The 17,396-nt window shown below is 39.8% G+C and overlaps 2 protein-coding genes across 2 annotated transcripts in view; both read right to left on the reverse strand.

The window, feature by feature from the left end:
- Positions 1-12,058, reverse strand: part of MOB3C (MOB kinase activator 3C) — a gene marked incomplete at its 3' end in the record, with an annotated part of 33,698 nt that extends 21,640 nt beyond the window's left edge. Inside the window, exon 1 of the mRNA XM_083359629.1 lies at positions 11,936-12,058. The remainder of the gene's footprint in view (positions 1-11,935) is intronic.
- A 2,481-nt stretch (positions 12,059-14,539) lies between these two features.
- Positions 14,540-17,396, reverse strand: part of ATPAF1 (ATP synthase mitochondrial F1 complex assembly factor 1) — a 39,144-nt gene continuing 36,287 nt past the window's right edge. The window contains exon 10 of the mRNA XM_083357827.1: positions 14,540-16,546. Within this exon, the coding sequence (XP_083213953.1) occupies position 16,546 (1 nt within the window). The 3' untranslated portion in view covers positions 14,540-16,545. The remainder of the gene's footprint in view (positions 16,547-17,396) is intronic.

Here is a 17,396-nt window from a genome sequence, read left to right on the forward strand (position 1 = left end):
ATATATACATATACATATATACATATACATATATATACATATATATACATATATATACATATATATACATATATATACATATATATATATATATATATTAAAGGTAAAGGTTCCCCCGCACATGTGTGCTAGTTGTTTCCAACTCTAGGGGCCGGTGCTCATCTCCATTTCAAAGCCGAAGAGCCAGCGCTTGTCCAAGGATGTCTCTCCGTGGTCATGTGGCCGGCATGACTAGACGCCAAAGGCGCACGGAACGCTGTTATCTTCCCACTGTAGTGGTCCCTATTTTTCTACTTGCATTTTTACGTGCTTTCGAACTGCTAGGCTGGCAGAGGCTGGGACGAGTAACAGGCGCTCACTCTGTTAAACGGATTCGGGATTTGACCTGCCAAACTGCCAATCTTCTGATCGACAAGCTCGGCATCCTAACCCACTGAGCCACCGTGTCCCGCATATATATATATATATATATATATATATATATATATATATATATATATATATATATATATATATATATATATATATATATATGTGTGTGTGTGTGTGTGTGTGTGTGTGTGTGTGTGTGTGTGTGTTTATTAATATTACTGTAATTTTTCTGATTGCTGTAAGTTGCCCAGAGTTACTGAGTGTCAGATGGCATACAACTTACAACCTTGACTTACGACCACAAGTGACCCCCAAATTTCTGTTGCTAAGCAAGACAGTTGGTGACCATTTTATGTCCTTTCTTGCCTCAGTTGCTAAGTGAATCACTGCAGTTGATACGTTAGTAACCCAGTTGTTAAGTGAATCTGGCTTCCCTCATTGACTTTGCTTGTCAGAAAGTCACAAAAGGTGATCACGTGATCCTGGGACACTGCAACTGTCATAAATATGAGTCAGTTGCCAGGAGTCTGAATTTTGATCACGTACTTTGGGGATGCTGCAACAATCATAAGTGGAAAAGCTCATAAGTTCCTTTTTTCAGTGATGTTATAACTTTGAACGTCACTAAACAAATAGTCATAAATTGAGGACTATGTGTAGCTTCAGGAGTTGGCAAATTAGACAGACAGAGAAATTATCCAACTCCTGAATGCATATTGCAATTCAGTTTACCACATCATACAGCATTTATATTACATTGCTGCTTCTCACTAGATTTGGTTACCAAGAAGAGGAAGCAAGCGCGAGGAAGTGGTAGTTTTCAGACATTGCTGAATCTGACATTTCTTCCTGTTAGAGCAAAGTTTTATTATTTGGTTATTTCCTGTGTATTATTATGCTCTTTATTTAAATAACTTTCGGGGCGATGATGTTTCTGAACATGTAGGCTATAAGCTGTGTATACTGTAAAGCTAGTAGGAAACACTTCCACTTAGGACTATATCAAGCAGCTTATTTTTAGAACATCTCAACAATTAATCCCTGAAAGGATCTTCAACGCAGATGCAAATAATGTAAGTTTTATAAGCACCCAATAAATAAGCATTTCAATGAAAACACTGTAATGAAATAATTAAAATGAATCAGAGATAAAGAGGAAAACACCTACTGACAGAAATTATCAGAATATCAAAATCATGGGCACACTCAGTGGTGTCCATGGAAACATCACCATTGGCAATTCTGCTGGTGGCAAGTTGCTTTATGTTATATCACAGGTTCTTCGCGCAGGAAAGAAGACGAGGCAAGTGAGTGCAGGAAAACTCACGGTTTATTGCTTGCAGAATCTGAACTGAGAATTGGGCTGCAACTAGCAGCAATTTATAGCCTAGCCCCTAGGTGGCAGCCAATAGATTTAAAGCAGATATGTCAAACACAAGGCCGGGGGCCAGATCCAGCCCGCAAAGTGGTTTCATGCGGCCCGTGAAGCCATCCTGGAAACAGTGAGGGAACGGCCCCCACTGCCTTGGCCCTGGCCCAGAGACCCTCCTTCTGCCAGAGACCCTCAGATCTGTCCCACTCCTGCCCAGGCCCCCATAGGCACCCTTGATGCGAACGATGTAGAGCTGGCCACGCCCACCCAGTAGGCCATACGCACTCTAGCCACGCCCACCCAGTGGGCCACGCCCACCCTGGCCATACCCACCCGGCCCCCTGAGGGCAACCGCAATGCTGATGTGGCCCTCAGTTAAATTGAGTTTGACACCCCTGGTTTAAAGCAACCATTGCCGCCTAGGGACAGCCAATAACAGCACTGGAGACCTGGAGTCTGGGCTACTGTCAAAGCCATAGTTCAAATTGGGGTCTCCTCCACTTTCTGCAATGGTGTCAGCTGTTTATTTATTTTAAAAATAACTATTCACAAGCAAGCAGCCCAACCGACATGACATTTACCATCCTAAATACATGCCAATTGCCAAGTGCCCAAATTCTGAGCATGTGGCCATGGGGATGCTATGACAAGTGCCCTAGGTCAGTCTTTCCGGTGCCATGGTAACTTTCAGTGGTTGCTAAATGAAAAGTTGTAGGTGAAAGACCACCTGTATACGTTAATATAATTCTGAAAATTCTAGAAGGCGGGGAGGGGTTGTCAAATCATTACTCTGGAGTCTGGATCCTTGTGGACTGAGACTCAGGTTCTTGAATTTTTTTTTTAAAAAAACAATATGGTTTTAATTGTGTCCTTTAAAAAAAACCCTCTGTAGCCCTCCAAAAGTTGCCACCCATTTCGATGTGAGTGAAGGTGAGTGATCCATATTCACTGTTCTTTTCTTTCTGATTTTTGAGGAGCACAGAGCAGCTGCAAGCTACACACTTGAAGACATGCAAAATTCTGCAGAGCTGTGAGAAGAATGAAGGAGGCTGTTCCTTCCCTGGAATGTGCATATGTAAGTGGGATCAGCATGGATTTGCATTACCCAGGCTTGTAGTGCAGCAGTGACCTAGATGGCCTTGGTGGAGCAGTGGGCTGATGCCTCCTTAAGTAACACCAGCTGCCTGCAATTAGTGCAGGTTCGCATCCCACCAGGCTCAAGGTTGACTCAGCCTTCCATCCTTCCGAGGTAGGTAAAATGAGGACCCAGATTGTTGGGGGCAATAAGCTGACTTTGTAATAATGCCGCTTGGGGTGTGTGTGTGTGAAAGCCCTAACAAGCAGGCATATACATAGAATGAAGGCTACTGCTAAGCTTGTAAGCCGCCCTGAGTCTTCGGAGAAGGGCGGGATATAAATGTAATAAAAATAAAAAAATAAAAAATAAAATAAATGTTGTTTGTGCTCAAACCCCCTAGCTAAAATAGGAGCCATCTCCCTGACTCCACAATAGATTGAGAACACAAAGGCTCTGATTCATTTCCTTTCCATACTATTTATCCCTATGGTAGTTTCTTGGTATGAAAAATATCTGCTTCCTTGACTGTGCTATTAATTCATATTTTCAACTGATTACATAAATTCAATTCCAGAATTTATAAGAAGTAAAAAGTGTGGTGTTTACATATTTTATTTCAGCTGCTGCAATCATCTGATTCTGAGTGATACAAAATCCCCCAAATTTGTAATTTGGGAGTAATTACTGACAAATACGGTAATACTGATGATTTTCAAGATTACGTTTATAAGTACAGTTACGACTATAGGGTCTTTCCTTGTTTGCACCTAACCATTGTGTAAACATGCTTTGGCAATATCTCTTTTTTCTGCTATGTTTCCATTGTGTTACCTTCATCTCACTGCCATCCTAAAAGTGATAGAGGCTTAAGTCATTAGCTTACGCTATTGCCTCAGCTAATAAGCATAAGCATGTTAGACCATTTTTTTACTGTTGATTTATATGGATGGCCCCACCATCCATCACTGAAGTAATAGAAATCATCTCCTCATCCATGTTATTTTGGCATGATAACATGTTTGGATGACTCTAGGCCAGGGGTAGGCAACCAGCATGGCTGGCTCAGGAATTCTGGGAGTTGAAGTCCATGAGTCATAAAAGAGCCAAGGTTGCCTACCCCTGCTCTAGGGGATGCTGGATGTTGCCAGTAAGGAAATTAGTAGTATTTTATTCTATCCCTTTCCCTCTATAGCATAGGTGTCAAACTCAATTGCGTCTCGTGGTGTATCGTGACATTTTTTTGCTTTGAGTAGCTGGGGTGGGCGTGGCCTGCGTGTGATGCATCCGGTCCACGGGCCGCCAGTTTGACACCCCTTCTCTATAGCTTCAAAACGTGTAAAATTTGTTAAGCTTTCTCATTTATTTCTTGGAAGGCAGTCAGGTGACTACAATAACTTGAAAACAAACAAAAGAGCAGGCCTGGGATGGGTAATAAATTTCATGTGCTGCCATTGTGCTGCTATTCTCAGTTCCAGATGGGTAAAAAACAGTTCAACTCAGAAATGGCAAATGTCTATCCTTACAATGGCAATTTCCCTCTTCTAACAGCCACCTTGTAGATAATTGTCTTTCTTAAAAAAAAAGATAAGAGTCTCTGGAAACCACCTGCTTTTCTCCTTCCTCTGGCTGGTTTTGCACTAACAGATATATACTTCATATACAACAAATCTGGCATTACTCTAGATGCATACAAGGCAACTCTCAAGGTCCAAATTCAGAATGATTTCCTTGATTGTGTGGCCTGGATATTTGAAGGCCTATGGAGACATCTTAGCTGCTTTTTGGCTAGAAATTTTCCCCTGCCTTCTAAAGGCCATGAGAAAGTCACTTTGGGGGATCTGCTGGAGAAAGCTTCTAGCGTTACTAATCAAAAACATCTTATAGCTGTTCTCTTTTTTCTAGCAAAATTTTACAGCTGTATGTATAAGCATTAGACACACATTGAAGACTTAGGAGTAGACCTCAGCACTCTGTAGATTTTCCTCCTCAACTGAATTTATAGTCAGACACAAAATGTATCTTAAGGAAGCGTTTGTATACTGTGGAATGGAATCTGTGAGGAAAATGAAAGTTGCCAGTTTCACAAAACCTCTCTTTATTTTCACTCAGCATTTCTATACTCCAGACCATGATGGCCAACCTGACAACAGCCTAATGGCAATCGGTGTAAGGCAGGAAGTAGCAGCTGGACTTTTGTGTAGCTTAATTGTGTTTTTTGTTGTGCAATATGAATGACCCTTCCTGTTGTGGTCCCGGTTTAGGTTATTGGTGGAGATACCGAAGTTACCCTGAAGCCTACATAGCCTTAGTTATAAACATTAAACAAATGCATCTCATCCACTCACCCCAAACCTCCCCCAGAAGCCAAAGTCAGACACCATTCACAATTTGCCATTGAAATGTAATTTGAATGTGGCAGATGTGAAGCTAATGTATTAATAGATATTTCATTTATTTAGGTTGTGGAATTGTTAGGTTGTTTCAGCCCCACCTGTGCTATTGTTCTGGACCTATCTAATTTCATAAATGCTCAAAAGCTATGGACATCCATGGACCAAGATAGGCTGTGCAAGATATAATTATACATCTCTATAAATTCATAGAATTTGGCAAAATCCAAATTCTTTATAAATTAGAGTAGAGTGACCCACCCAGAGAAAAAGATTCAAACAAATGGGGGGGGGGAGTTTTGCTTATATTCACATCTTCCTTTTTAAAACTTGGGGGGGGAGTTCAGCAACTATATCTTCTACTTTATATATGCCAAAGGATCAGAGCTCAATTGCCACTAATAATCCCTCCTTAATGAATATAATGTTCATATGTGACTCATACCTATGACAGTTGTAGTGTCCTGAAGTTATGTGATCATCTTTTGCAACCTTCTGACCAACAAAGTCAACAGGGATTCACTTAACTGTGATACTAACTTAACAATTGTAATGATTCACTTAACAACTGTGGCAAGAAAGGTCATGAAAAGGGGCAGAACTCACTTAACTAATTTCTCACTCAGCAACAAAAATTTTGGGCTCAATGTAGCCATATGTTGAGGACTACCAGTAAGGGCATATCAAATGTTAACTGTATCACTTGACTGCTTAACACTTGAAGACCTCATAAGATATGTTCCTGCTCTGAAGCCAATAAAACAAGAATCTCATGGCTAGAGGTATCATATTATTACAAGTTGTCCTCACTTAATGACCAGCCACTTAACAACTGTTCAAAGTTACAACAGACTTCAAAAAAGCTACTTATGACCCATCCTCACAATTACGACTGCCACACCACAACCCCATGGTCACGTTATTGCATTTAGGGTGTTTGGCCACCAGCTTGTATTTATGACTGGTTGCAGCATTCCATAGCCATGTAAATGCAATTTGCAATGGTTTTTGCTGTTTTCCAGCAGAAAATGGCAAAAAACACCCATTGGATATGCTGGATTCACTTAATGACCACGACATTTGCTTAAGGACCACATAATTTGCTTACGTAAAAACAATCAAAATTCAGTCAGGTCACATAGTAACCTGCTTAACAACCATGGCTTCTGGACTTAATTGTGGTCATGAGACAAGGACTATCTGTACTTCATTTGTGAATCTCTGTTCACTGAGTGTTTCTCACTTATATAACATAGTACCATGATTAATCAGGACTGAAGTGATCCATCCAGTATATGAGGGCCAATTGAAAGTCTCTTCCTCATTTCAGCTCTGAAATCATTGGACAAGACAACAAGGTTCCCTCATGCAAGTGGTGGCCCTTGCCCTCATGCATGAATCTCGTGTGAGCGGTGGCTGTCTTGAACATGAGGGGAGCTGCGCATGCTCACATGTATCTGCCTACCACTCACAAGAACTATCTCCTTCCCCTCCCCGTCCCGCTGGGCCACCAAGCCAGAAAGGTTGGAGATCACTGAAGTAGAAGATAATACTCAAAAGATTAATCTCAAATAATTCCCCAGCTTCCAATACTTAATAATTTCAGATCAATAATTAAACCCTCCAGGGAGATATAAAGGCTGTCGATTATTATTCTACTATTAAATATGCTAAATATTGAAACTTACCATTTTGCTAAATATATAGCCAGCTATCCTGAAGATTGAGAGGAGCAGCAGAGCTGGGATAGAATTTGGTTTAGGTACAACAATGTTTGCCATAGAGCCAGTTTGGTGTAGCGGTCAAAGCATCAGGTCACTAGGAGGCCATGATTTCTAATCCTGCCTTAAGCACAAAGTCAGGTGACTTTGGGCCAGTCACTGTTTCTCATTCCTAAGAAGGAGGCATTGGCAAACTACTTCCAAAAAACTTGTGAAGAAAACTGTAGGGACTAGTCTAGGGCTAGGCAGTCACCAGAAGTAAACACAGACTCAAAAAAAAGCATAGGTTTATTAGATACGGGCTACAAAAATCCTGCCAACCTTTAACTTTTTGCTGCCAACTGGTTGCAATCTGAAGTTTTGCAGCCCACACCTGGAAACCTGTCATAATGCTGAAACAAATCTTTTGTCTGTTGATTGTATCCATGTACAGATCTTTTTTCTGAAAGTGCTTGCTAAGCTGTTACCCTTTTGAACATGCTGCAGTTTGAATACAGAATTTGCTTTCGTGCATTTGCTTTCCAGAGATCACTTATTCAGCTCTAAACACACTGGAAAATTCCACAGCTTGTTCTAAGAAAATGGCTTCAGAGAAGAGGTCATTAGCTTCTCTGTATATGAGGGAAAAGTAGAGAGGGAAAGAGAGAGAAAGAGAAAAAAGTTGGAGAAGAAAGAAAGACAATTAAATTTGTCTGGCAGGAAATGAATTCTGATAAATATAAGCCAAAAGAGAATTAAACACTAAAGGCAAAAAAAATCCAGTTGTTTTTGCTAGTACAAACCACTTTGAAAGCCTAGCCAATCAGGAACCTAAGGAGTCCTTCTGTATTGCACAAGCCAACACAAGCCTAAAGCAATATTGAAATACAAGTTTAATTCTGTACTGTCTGACTCTCCAAACTTAGTCATACTTGGAGAACAACTCATGATTTCAATAGCTTAATTTTAAATACATTTGGCATCTAAATCTACATCTTTTTTGAAGGTTTTTCCTAACTCTTCTCACTGGACCATTGCTGGAATAAGCGTATTGCCATTGATGGAATAGAATCTCTACCCTATTGATTCCAGGCTGCAAAATTATATATATAATTATATATAAAATTATATATATAACCTGGGCAGGTTCGAATCTCAGATAAAGGGTATGACTAACTGATGAGAACAAAGTAAGTTCGAAATGGCCATGTCAGCCTCCATAATTCTTTATTAGCAATTTGAATAATTTACACAAGTAATGAACTGTCGTAAGTTGTGACTATAGCCTACGGATAGCCTTGGTCTAGACTGAAACAGGAAAGAAGATTTAACTAGCAAGGTATTCAAAAGACTTGACAAATACTTAACACTATATATATATATATATATATATATATATATATATATATATATATATATATATATATATATATATATATATATATATAAAGTTTACCTTAAAAAAGATGAGTAGTATTGACTGATAATTTTGTTTGCCTTTTGTTTTTGTTTTTCACAAAATAAGATTTATGGTAAAGAAGTTTGACACATATTTTAAACTGAGTTAATAGCTCTGTATATTTTTTTAAAAAAATCTTACATTTGTAACTATTATCATTGCATTCTGTGCTTATTTATTGTTGAAATGCTTGGTACAGAAGATTGAGAGTACGTAATCTAATCATCTCGAAATGATTGGACTACAGCTTTTGTTACTGGGTAGAGGACAAGTTATATAATCTAACAATACCAAAGCAATGATTAAAGTTGATGTGTAGTAATATGTCCCTGGATATCTCTGGTGGTAGAGACATTATTTGCAGTTATGTCAGCACACAGACAGTCTTGTTGCACAAACAATCAAGGAGGGCTTGTTCAGTTAGCCTATCAACATTGCACAATGAGACCAGCTGATAAGGCCCTACAACTTATGTACTGGATGAATGTGTTCCACTTTACACCTACTTTAGTTCTGTAATGCCTGACCCAAGCATTTGTGACCTTAGCAGACTGAACAGACTGCTTTTAAATGTGACAAAAGACAGTGTGGTTCTGTTATGCTTTTTGAAAGTGAAAAAATTAGGACGGTTGTGGCATTAACTCACTGTCCCTCAAGATCTTCGCAGTCAGAATGAATATAACTGTTTAGAAGTCTCTGATCAGTCATTTGAGTCAGAAATCTTGCATACTTAAACAGCATAGCCCTCGTGCTTCTACCCGGGAGATCTTTTCATGTGGAAAATGTATGAAGGTGCTACCGTAGATTTGAACTAATCATTCTCTGGAACAGATATTATCCAGATGTACCTGGAGAGGAACGTTTCAGACCAAATTCTTATTAGGAGTAAAAATGATATAATCTAATTAGTTTAATTTTTTTATTAAATGTATAAAAGGCATGAAGAAGATTGTGCTACATATTTCATAACAATGTGTAACAAGTTTGTGGACGCCTTTCATAGATAATAAAAGATGTAGTCTGACATGCTGTACCACATTAGGATGTTTGCAGAGAAGAAGGAATCGAGTAGTAACAAACTTTCTGTGCTGAACAAGTACTGTGGAAATGACTAACAGTATCTAATATGTTCATCATAGATGTTCCCATGTGATGTGAAATGACCCTGAAGGAGCAGTTCTTTGGACATACTGCTCCTTCCCACAGTTATGATCCCATGATTCAGAAGCATAAATTTCTTAGTCCAAAGCTGGTGTTAAATAAATACATATTCATTTTATAGGACTTGGGTAGGACTTAATTTTAAACAAGGTAGCACAAAAGCAGACATAGAGGGGGGAAAATGATCTCTAGGTCTAGGACAGGGGTAGGCAGCCTTGGCTTTTTTATGACTCATGGACTTCAACTCCCAGAATTCCTGAGCCAGCATGGCTCAGCATGGAAACCTCTCTCTTTCCCCTCAGCTTGGCTGGCTCAGGAATTCTGGGAGTTGAAGTCCACGAGTCATAAAAGACCAAGGTTGCCTACCCCTGCTCTAGGAGAAAAAGAGCCATATTTGTCTATTGATTAATGTCTATTAATCCATTGTTCATGTGATATAACTCCAAAGCAAGTTGTTTCAGAAAGTCAGACTATGCAGTCTGTTTTAGATGAACAGTTAGATTAAACATAATCAAGTGTACACTGATTTGGAAATCAGTTGAACTTTAAGCACCTATAACTTTGGAGCTCACATAATTTTCTCAATCACCCTCCTTCAGCTAAGCATCCCCATTATTACATATTAAAGAGTCTGCCCTTTAGAAAATTATGGCATGAAATCACTGTCAGCTTAAATATACTCAATCTTAATTCTAATAGCCTTCTGAATGAAGGAACTGTTATTCAGTAACCCTATTACCCCAAATCAATTTTCTCTTCAAAATCCTGTGCCAGTTTACACTTATCTTGTAGTTATTAGTAATAGCAATAGCACTTAGACATATACCGCTTCATAGTGCTTTACAGCACTGTCTAAGCAGTTTACAGAGTTAGCATATTGCCCCTAACGATCTGGGTCCTCATTTTATCGAACTTGGAAGGATGGAAGGCTGAGTCATCCTTGAGCCACTCGGAATCGAACTCCTGGAGTGAGCAGTGAATTAGCCTGCAATACTAACCACTGTGCCACCACAACTCTTGTGCAGATGACTGCACTTCTTCCAGTCCAAGTACAAACTGAGCATCTGCTGGAGCATCTGCCCTGGGAAGCCCTGTAAGCTGTTGCGGCTGCCGGCAAGCAGACGGTGGGAAGGCTGGCAAACGCAAAGTCAGACATCCCCCCCAAATAAGCCCTAATGGGTCTTTTGGTCCAAAAAAATATATAAGACCCGGTCTTATTTTCGGGGAAACGTGGTATGTATGTAATTGTGGTTGAGCTACCATGAACATCTCACTCTGCCAATGATGACTGACATATTTGTGGATCATATTCTATGTTGTATGTCTTTGGAAATGGGTGAGCTTTGGACGGGGAGGAATGATGGCTTCTCCTGAAGCATCCAAATGACAACTAATGGTATCCATAGACACATTCCACTTAATTGGACTGATTTCGCCAGCTGTAATGATTACCCAGTTATGGTGGAAAATGTTGGGGGGGGGAGCAGAGGCATAGAATGCCCTCCCCTCTGTAGGGAATACAAATTCTTTTGCAATATAGTCTCTGCATACATGTTCAGAAGAAAATCCCCTTATAGCAGTAGAGTTTACTTCCAAATAAGCAGAGTTTCCAGTGTGGTACTAAAAACTGGTAGCGGACAAGAGATTCTACTTCTATTCCAACTTTTCTTCCTTCACGGAATTTCTCCAGAAAGGGAAATATTGAAAGAAGGGGAGGAGAAAGACGAGATGATCAAAATGAAAGAATGCACTGACTGTCTTGGACCACTGTTAAAGATAATTGTTTATTGGAAACACTCTAAAGCTTTAGCTGGCAGATTCTACAGTATAACAATGTGCCCAAGTGCTTTCCCAGGGAACTGTAAACGGTTCCTTTACACACCTAGAAACAGACAGGGCATTATTCTAATTAAGCTATTCTCTGTATCAAACACACAGATGCTCATTTTCAGCTTGCTCAGTTCTATAATGATTCAGTCTGTTTGGAAGCTTGTAGCTCTTTTGCCAAGGGGCATCCAAGAAGCACCTAACAGATCTGAAAAACAGCCAATATTTTGTGCTCTACTCAAAATTGCTAATCTGACCATAGGAGACTATTAGGACTTGGGCATCCCAAAGATTTGGAAAGGTTTTAGTACAATCCAGTCACTCCTCTAGAGTTTTCTTCTAACCCAAGGTAGAACTTGTCCAGATCCATAGCAGTTAGCTTATAGAGTACTAAGAGTGGAAAAGATCAGAAATTTAGCCTGGTGTATATTTTAAGGTGGACTTCAAAACTGCAAGTGTGCCACAGCTATGCTGCAAACAACATCAATTCAAAAGAAAGATCCACAGTAGGAGTTAACTTGTCCTCCTTTGATAAAAAGTTCTTTGTAAAAGCAACTCTTTACAGAAAACACTTACCCAAAACTCCACAGACGATCCAAAGATAAATGTCCTCCTTCTGTATGTTATGCCAGAAATGTCCAAAAGAAATTCCTGAAATTCTTTAAAACTACAGATGTGTTCAGAGCTCGGACATTTAGTATTTTCATTTACAAAATCCTTGCTGAGCTTTTCATTAAATACACTCTGCTTTCTTTTTTTGGCCTCCCCCTAGGTGATGTCATATCCTGATTGTGTCTAGAGGGCTACAGCTGTCCTTGCTGCAACACATCAGTTCTTTCACCCTCCCCCAGCTACGCCTCTTACACTCTTGTGCAAAACCCCCAGCGCTTGGGAAGATCCCTGGGAAGTGTTCTCTCCCTCTCCCTCTCTCTGCCTTACACACACACACACACACACACAACACCCAGTCTCAGCTTTTGTTTCATTTTGTATTTCTTGGCTCCAGATTAAAAGGAAGTTTAAAGGCCACATTATTGTGAAGATCAGCAAGGAAACTGAAATTCTACTGCACCACATCACTTACCACTCTTCATAAGTTACAGATAAAGAGATAGCTTTTCAGCGGAAAAGTGCCAGGAGGAGGTTTTCTCTATTAAACAAACAACCCCCCCTTTCCGCCCCTGCAATGTTGGGAGAGAAGAAGTTTGGCTAAAGAGCACAAGAACAGGTGGGAAACGAATGTAGGAGAATAGGAGAAAATACAATGACTGACCACTCATTGTCAAATCTTTATTTTGCAGGCTAAAGATCTTTGTGCACTCCTTGCTCAGTTGGCTGATTTCAAACACCCAGACTACGTACACATGGGCAGGGCGGGGCAGATCAGCTGGTAAAAGACACCAGTGGATCATGGTTGTTAAATAGCAGGTTCTCCTCTGCTGGAATAATAGCTTTGGAAAGTATCCACTGATGCCAGCCTTGACACCTTTCCTGAGTTCTTTTAAAAATGGGAGGTTCTGGGTAATTTAAGCTATTTTAATTCACACTGTGGTTGTAGACCTATCTTCTCAAGAATAAGTATCAATGAATTTAATATGGATTCTATGGAAATCGTTGCTAGGTCTGCCTCCTAAAATTATATAGGGTTTTTTTTTCTGGTTCTACATACATGCCTATGTTACTAAGAAATTCTCCCAAAGAGAAGTCAGATTTGGGGCATGTGTCAGTATTGTGTACATCAGAGTTCCCCAACCTGGTCCTTATCAGATAAATTGGGCAATTCCTCTCATCTCTAAGTAGCAGGCCATGCTGCCTCTGGATGATGTAAGTTGTCTACTAAATCTGAAGGATACCAGAATGGGTCTGGAATCTGAATAATTTAGTAGCCATTTATTCAGATCCTAAGATAGAATACTGACAAGGAGATCATATATATATTGAACATTCATGTAAAACCTGTTCTGGTCATTAAGCTGCAGCCTTCCCACTGTGGGAAACAAAAAAATGTTACTCTAAAAATCATATCCTGGCTCAAAAAGGTTCAACGTGTGATTACTACAACATTATACAGTATAAAGATTTGCATCTGTGAAGGAAGATGGAATTGGCCCTTTGTATCTTCTTAATATGTGTTACATGATGGGGTGTGGACATGCAGTGACTATTTTGCTCTTCACCTGGCAAAATGCTGAAGGGGAGCACCAATGGAGACCTGTATAGAGTAAATAGCATTTAACATTTTATTCTAAAATATAAAAAGATTTTATATTTTATCTTTTCCTTAGGGCCATATTGCCTTTACTTCCTCTCCTTTCATGTCCCTGCCAGGAGCTAGAGCAAAGGACGGGAGCTCCACCCCTCCCCACACCTACACTCAGATCTTGCATGCAGGCTTGCTAACATCCTACCCAGCATCCTAACCATGAGAGCCACCATGCTCCTACCTGCTACATCACATTAAACAAGAGTTCTCAAACTATGGGCTAAGAGCATCAATTGTTATTGTTGTTGTTAGCTGCGAAGTTGTGTTCAACCCATCATGACCCCATGGACAATGTTCCTCCAGGCCTTCCTGTCTTCTACCATCTTCTGGAGTACATTTAGGCTCACACCTACTGCTTCAGTGACTCCATCCAGCCACCTCATTCTCTGTCGTCCCCTTCTTCTCTTGCCCTCAATTCCCAGCATTAGGCTCTTCTCCAGTGAGTCCTTCCTTATCATTAGGTGGCCAAAGTATTTGAGTTTCAACTTCAGGATCTGGCCTTCTAAAGAGCAGTCAGGGTTGATCTCCTCTAGGACTGACCGGTTTGATTGCCTTGCAGTCCAAGGGACTTGCAGGAGTCTTCTCCAGCACCATAGTTCAAAGGCCTTTCTTATGGTCCAACTTTCATAGCCATACATTGTAACTGGAAAGACCATCAATAAAGTCAGGTTTTTGGGGGGTTGTGGGGAAAGCTTGATCAGCCTTGCACAGGGAGAATGAGAACACTGTCAACCATTATCCTGGATCTGCTCCTCACTTTTCCTGTTGCAAGGCCCAATAGAAAGTTGCAGTTCTATAAGGTTTGATAACTCTATAACACAGAGCTTAAACTTTAGCTATCAAAAGGAAATGGTATATTTATTTCTTGCCCATTGATAGCCCCAATAACATAGACTTGTTCCAGGTGTAATCAGACAAAATATTTATTATTTAGGGGTGTTGAATATTGCGATATTTAGGAACATCTTCCTGGCATTCTTTTTTTTTAAAAAAAACAAGTTTTATTGGTTTTCCAATTTAAAGACTATATGTTTAGAAAGCATCATGGTACCTGGGTAATCATCAATTGAATAACAGTTTTCAATACATAGTTTGGGTTACATTGTCATAACATCCTTCTCTATTTTTCTTAACATTCAATGCAACGTGTTTAAACTAACGAATTTCTAAGAATAGCATGGTCAGTTAAAGAAAAAATTTATCAGTCCAGTTTCAATGAAATATATCCATGTCCTGTTATTAAATTTTATCTAATTTTGATATTAATTATAGTATTTAACCTTTAACATCCCAAATGGTATTCACAACCCAAATTTCTCTTATTTTATTACACCAAAGATTGTAACGTCTAACATACACAGAAAAGTTAAGTGGCTAAACTCTACCTAATACACATTGTCTATTTCATATCCTAATACATCACAAGTTCCTGGCATTCTAATACATTTTGGGAGGGCAGTGGGGGAGAAGAGAGAGAAAAAACAGGTTAAACTTTTTTTTCCCATGCTGACATTACTTTCCTGAGTTGTAAAGTTGAAGGAAGTAAGGGCGTAGTCTCTCATTATAAAACAGTTTCTTCAATGCTTTGTAGCACTGGTTTCCTCTGCTTCAAATAAATTTCAAGGGAAAGCAGATCAGGAAGAAGGATGACATGGGAGGTAGCAGAATGATGGAGAAAAACTTAATACAGAGAAGAGCAGCATTCAGAAGTTCACAATGGCAAAAAAACAAAAACAAAAAAAACAACCCATCAGCAGCCTTTGCCAGCAAACTAACCCCACCCACAGAAATGTCAAAGCATCCTGAGGATGAAGCTACTGCCTTTTCTGCAGGAAGATAAACATTTCAGCAACTGGAAAGAAGAATTTGCTTCACTGTTATTCATAAAAGCACTTGTCGATTTTGGCCAAGGGATCGTGGAGGCAACCTAAAAGAGAAGATGTGGTCCTTTTTCTCTCCCTGTGATTGACTTCCCTGGAGTGAAACAAGCCTCCCTTCTTCTTATCTCAAAGATGCTTTTTCATGAGGCAACTGGATTGCCTTGTTTTTCTTTGAAGACATTTTGCTTCTCATCCGGGAAGCTTTTTCAGTGCTGACTGGATGGTGGGGAATGGAAGGATTTATATTTCTTGCAGATGGCTGGTCATTTGCATTCTTTTAGAGAGTCGTTGATGCCACCTGGAGGTTTATCTGTGTTGTCAGGGTCACCTGAGTAGTGCAAATGGATGTGGAATCTTCTTGGAACCGTTGAAAGGATTGTGTTGTAGACTGAAGATAGATGATGTCGTATCCCTTCCCCTGTCTTGAGAGAGGGCTGTTCAGTTTTGACATAGATGGCCTCCTTGACCCCTCTTTCAAACCAGTGGTCCTCTCTGCCCAAAATGTGGATTTGCTGTCTTCGAAAGAGTGGTTAAATGAAGATGGACTGCTGAATCTTGTCCTGATGGGTTTCTTCTCCTATGTGACGCCATATGTTTATGAAGTGATTGTTTTGTTACCTCAATGTACAGATCTGCACATGGCTCCCTGCATTGTACTGCATATACCACATTGCTCAGTTTGTGTCTGGGTGTTTTATCCTTGGGATGGACAAGCTTTTGCCTTAATGTATTCTTGGGCTTGAAGTGTGCATGTATGTTGTGTTGGCTGAAGATCGTCCTGAGCTTTTCTGATATTCCTGCAATGTATGGAATGGCAACATTGCTTTGTTTATTGTTTCTTCTTTGTCTGTTATGGAGGAGCTTCTGCTGGGTCTTTCTTGGGATTGGCCCACTTGTGATAGCCACAAGTTCTGAGGGCTTCCTTGATGTGTTTTAGTTCTTTTTCTTTCCCATCTTGGCTGTTAGGCAGGCCTTCAGCTGGGTGGTGGTCCCCTTCCTCTTTTTCAGAAAGAAGGCAATCCACCAACTGTACATTTCTCTTATCTACACAAGGCAAAACAAGATAAAACGAAAACAAGCACACCATTAAAAACAAAATCACCAAAACAGAAGAGGCTGTTTCCACAGAACTCTTTTGAGATAAAAATTCCCCTTCTGTTGCAAAAGGTAAAAGCTGATGACCTCCAACTGCTGATCAGCAAGCCAAGCAATTTAGGAGCAAGAAGAGTTAACATCTCATTTTAGGCTCTTTAGGAAATGATTGGCTTCTTGCTTTTGCTAATTTATTGTTTCTCGGTTGACTTGTTGCTTCAGTCCAAAAGGTCTCTTTTTGAGCAAGACTTCCTTAATTGATATAAGTTAGTGCAGTTCACAAAGAGTACTTACACTACCAAGCATTAATTCTGAATCCCGTTAGAATTCGCCAATTAATATTCTCCAGCAGCTGCCAGGCATAATACTTTTTGCAATGCTAATAAGCCAGGTAGATGGCTAGCTTATAGACTAAGGAAAAAGCAGAGGGCTTCTAATATAGACAAAATTGAACACAAGGGAAAAATGGTGTTTCAACAGGTTTTTATTAAGAAAGCCTTTGTGGATTTTTATTCTAAATTATATGCTAAGGAGAAGATTAATGAAAAAGACATTGATGAATATTTGGAGAATGCTAGCATCCCGGTGCTTACACAAGTACAAAAAGAGGAGATTAATCAACTGATTACAGAAGAAGAAATACTTACAGTAATTAAGGAACTGAAGGTAGATAAAGCGCCAGGTACAGATGGTTTGACGGCGGCCTACTATAAAAATTTACAATTAGAGATGGTTAAACCGTTAAAGGAACTGTTCCAGACAATCCAGCGAGGGGGAAAGGTGCCTCCATCTTGGAGAACTG

The sequence above is a fragment of the Vipera ursinii genome (genome assembly GCF_947247035.1).
Source record: "Vipera ursinii genome assembly, chromosome: 3".
Taxonomy (NCBI): domain Eukaryota; kingdom Metazoa; phylum Chordata; class Lepidosauria; order Squamata; family Viperidae; genus Vipera; species Vipera ursinii.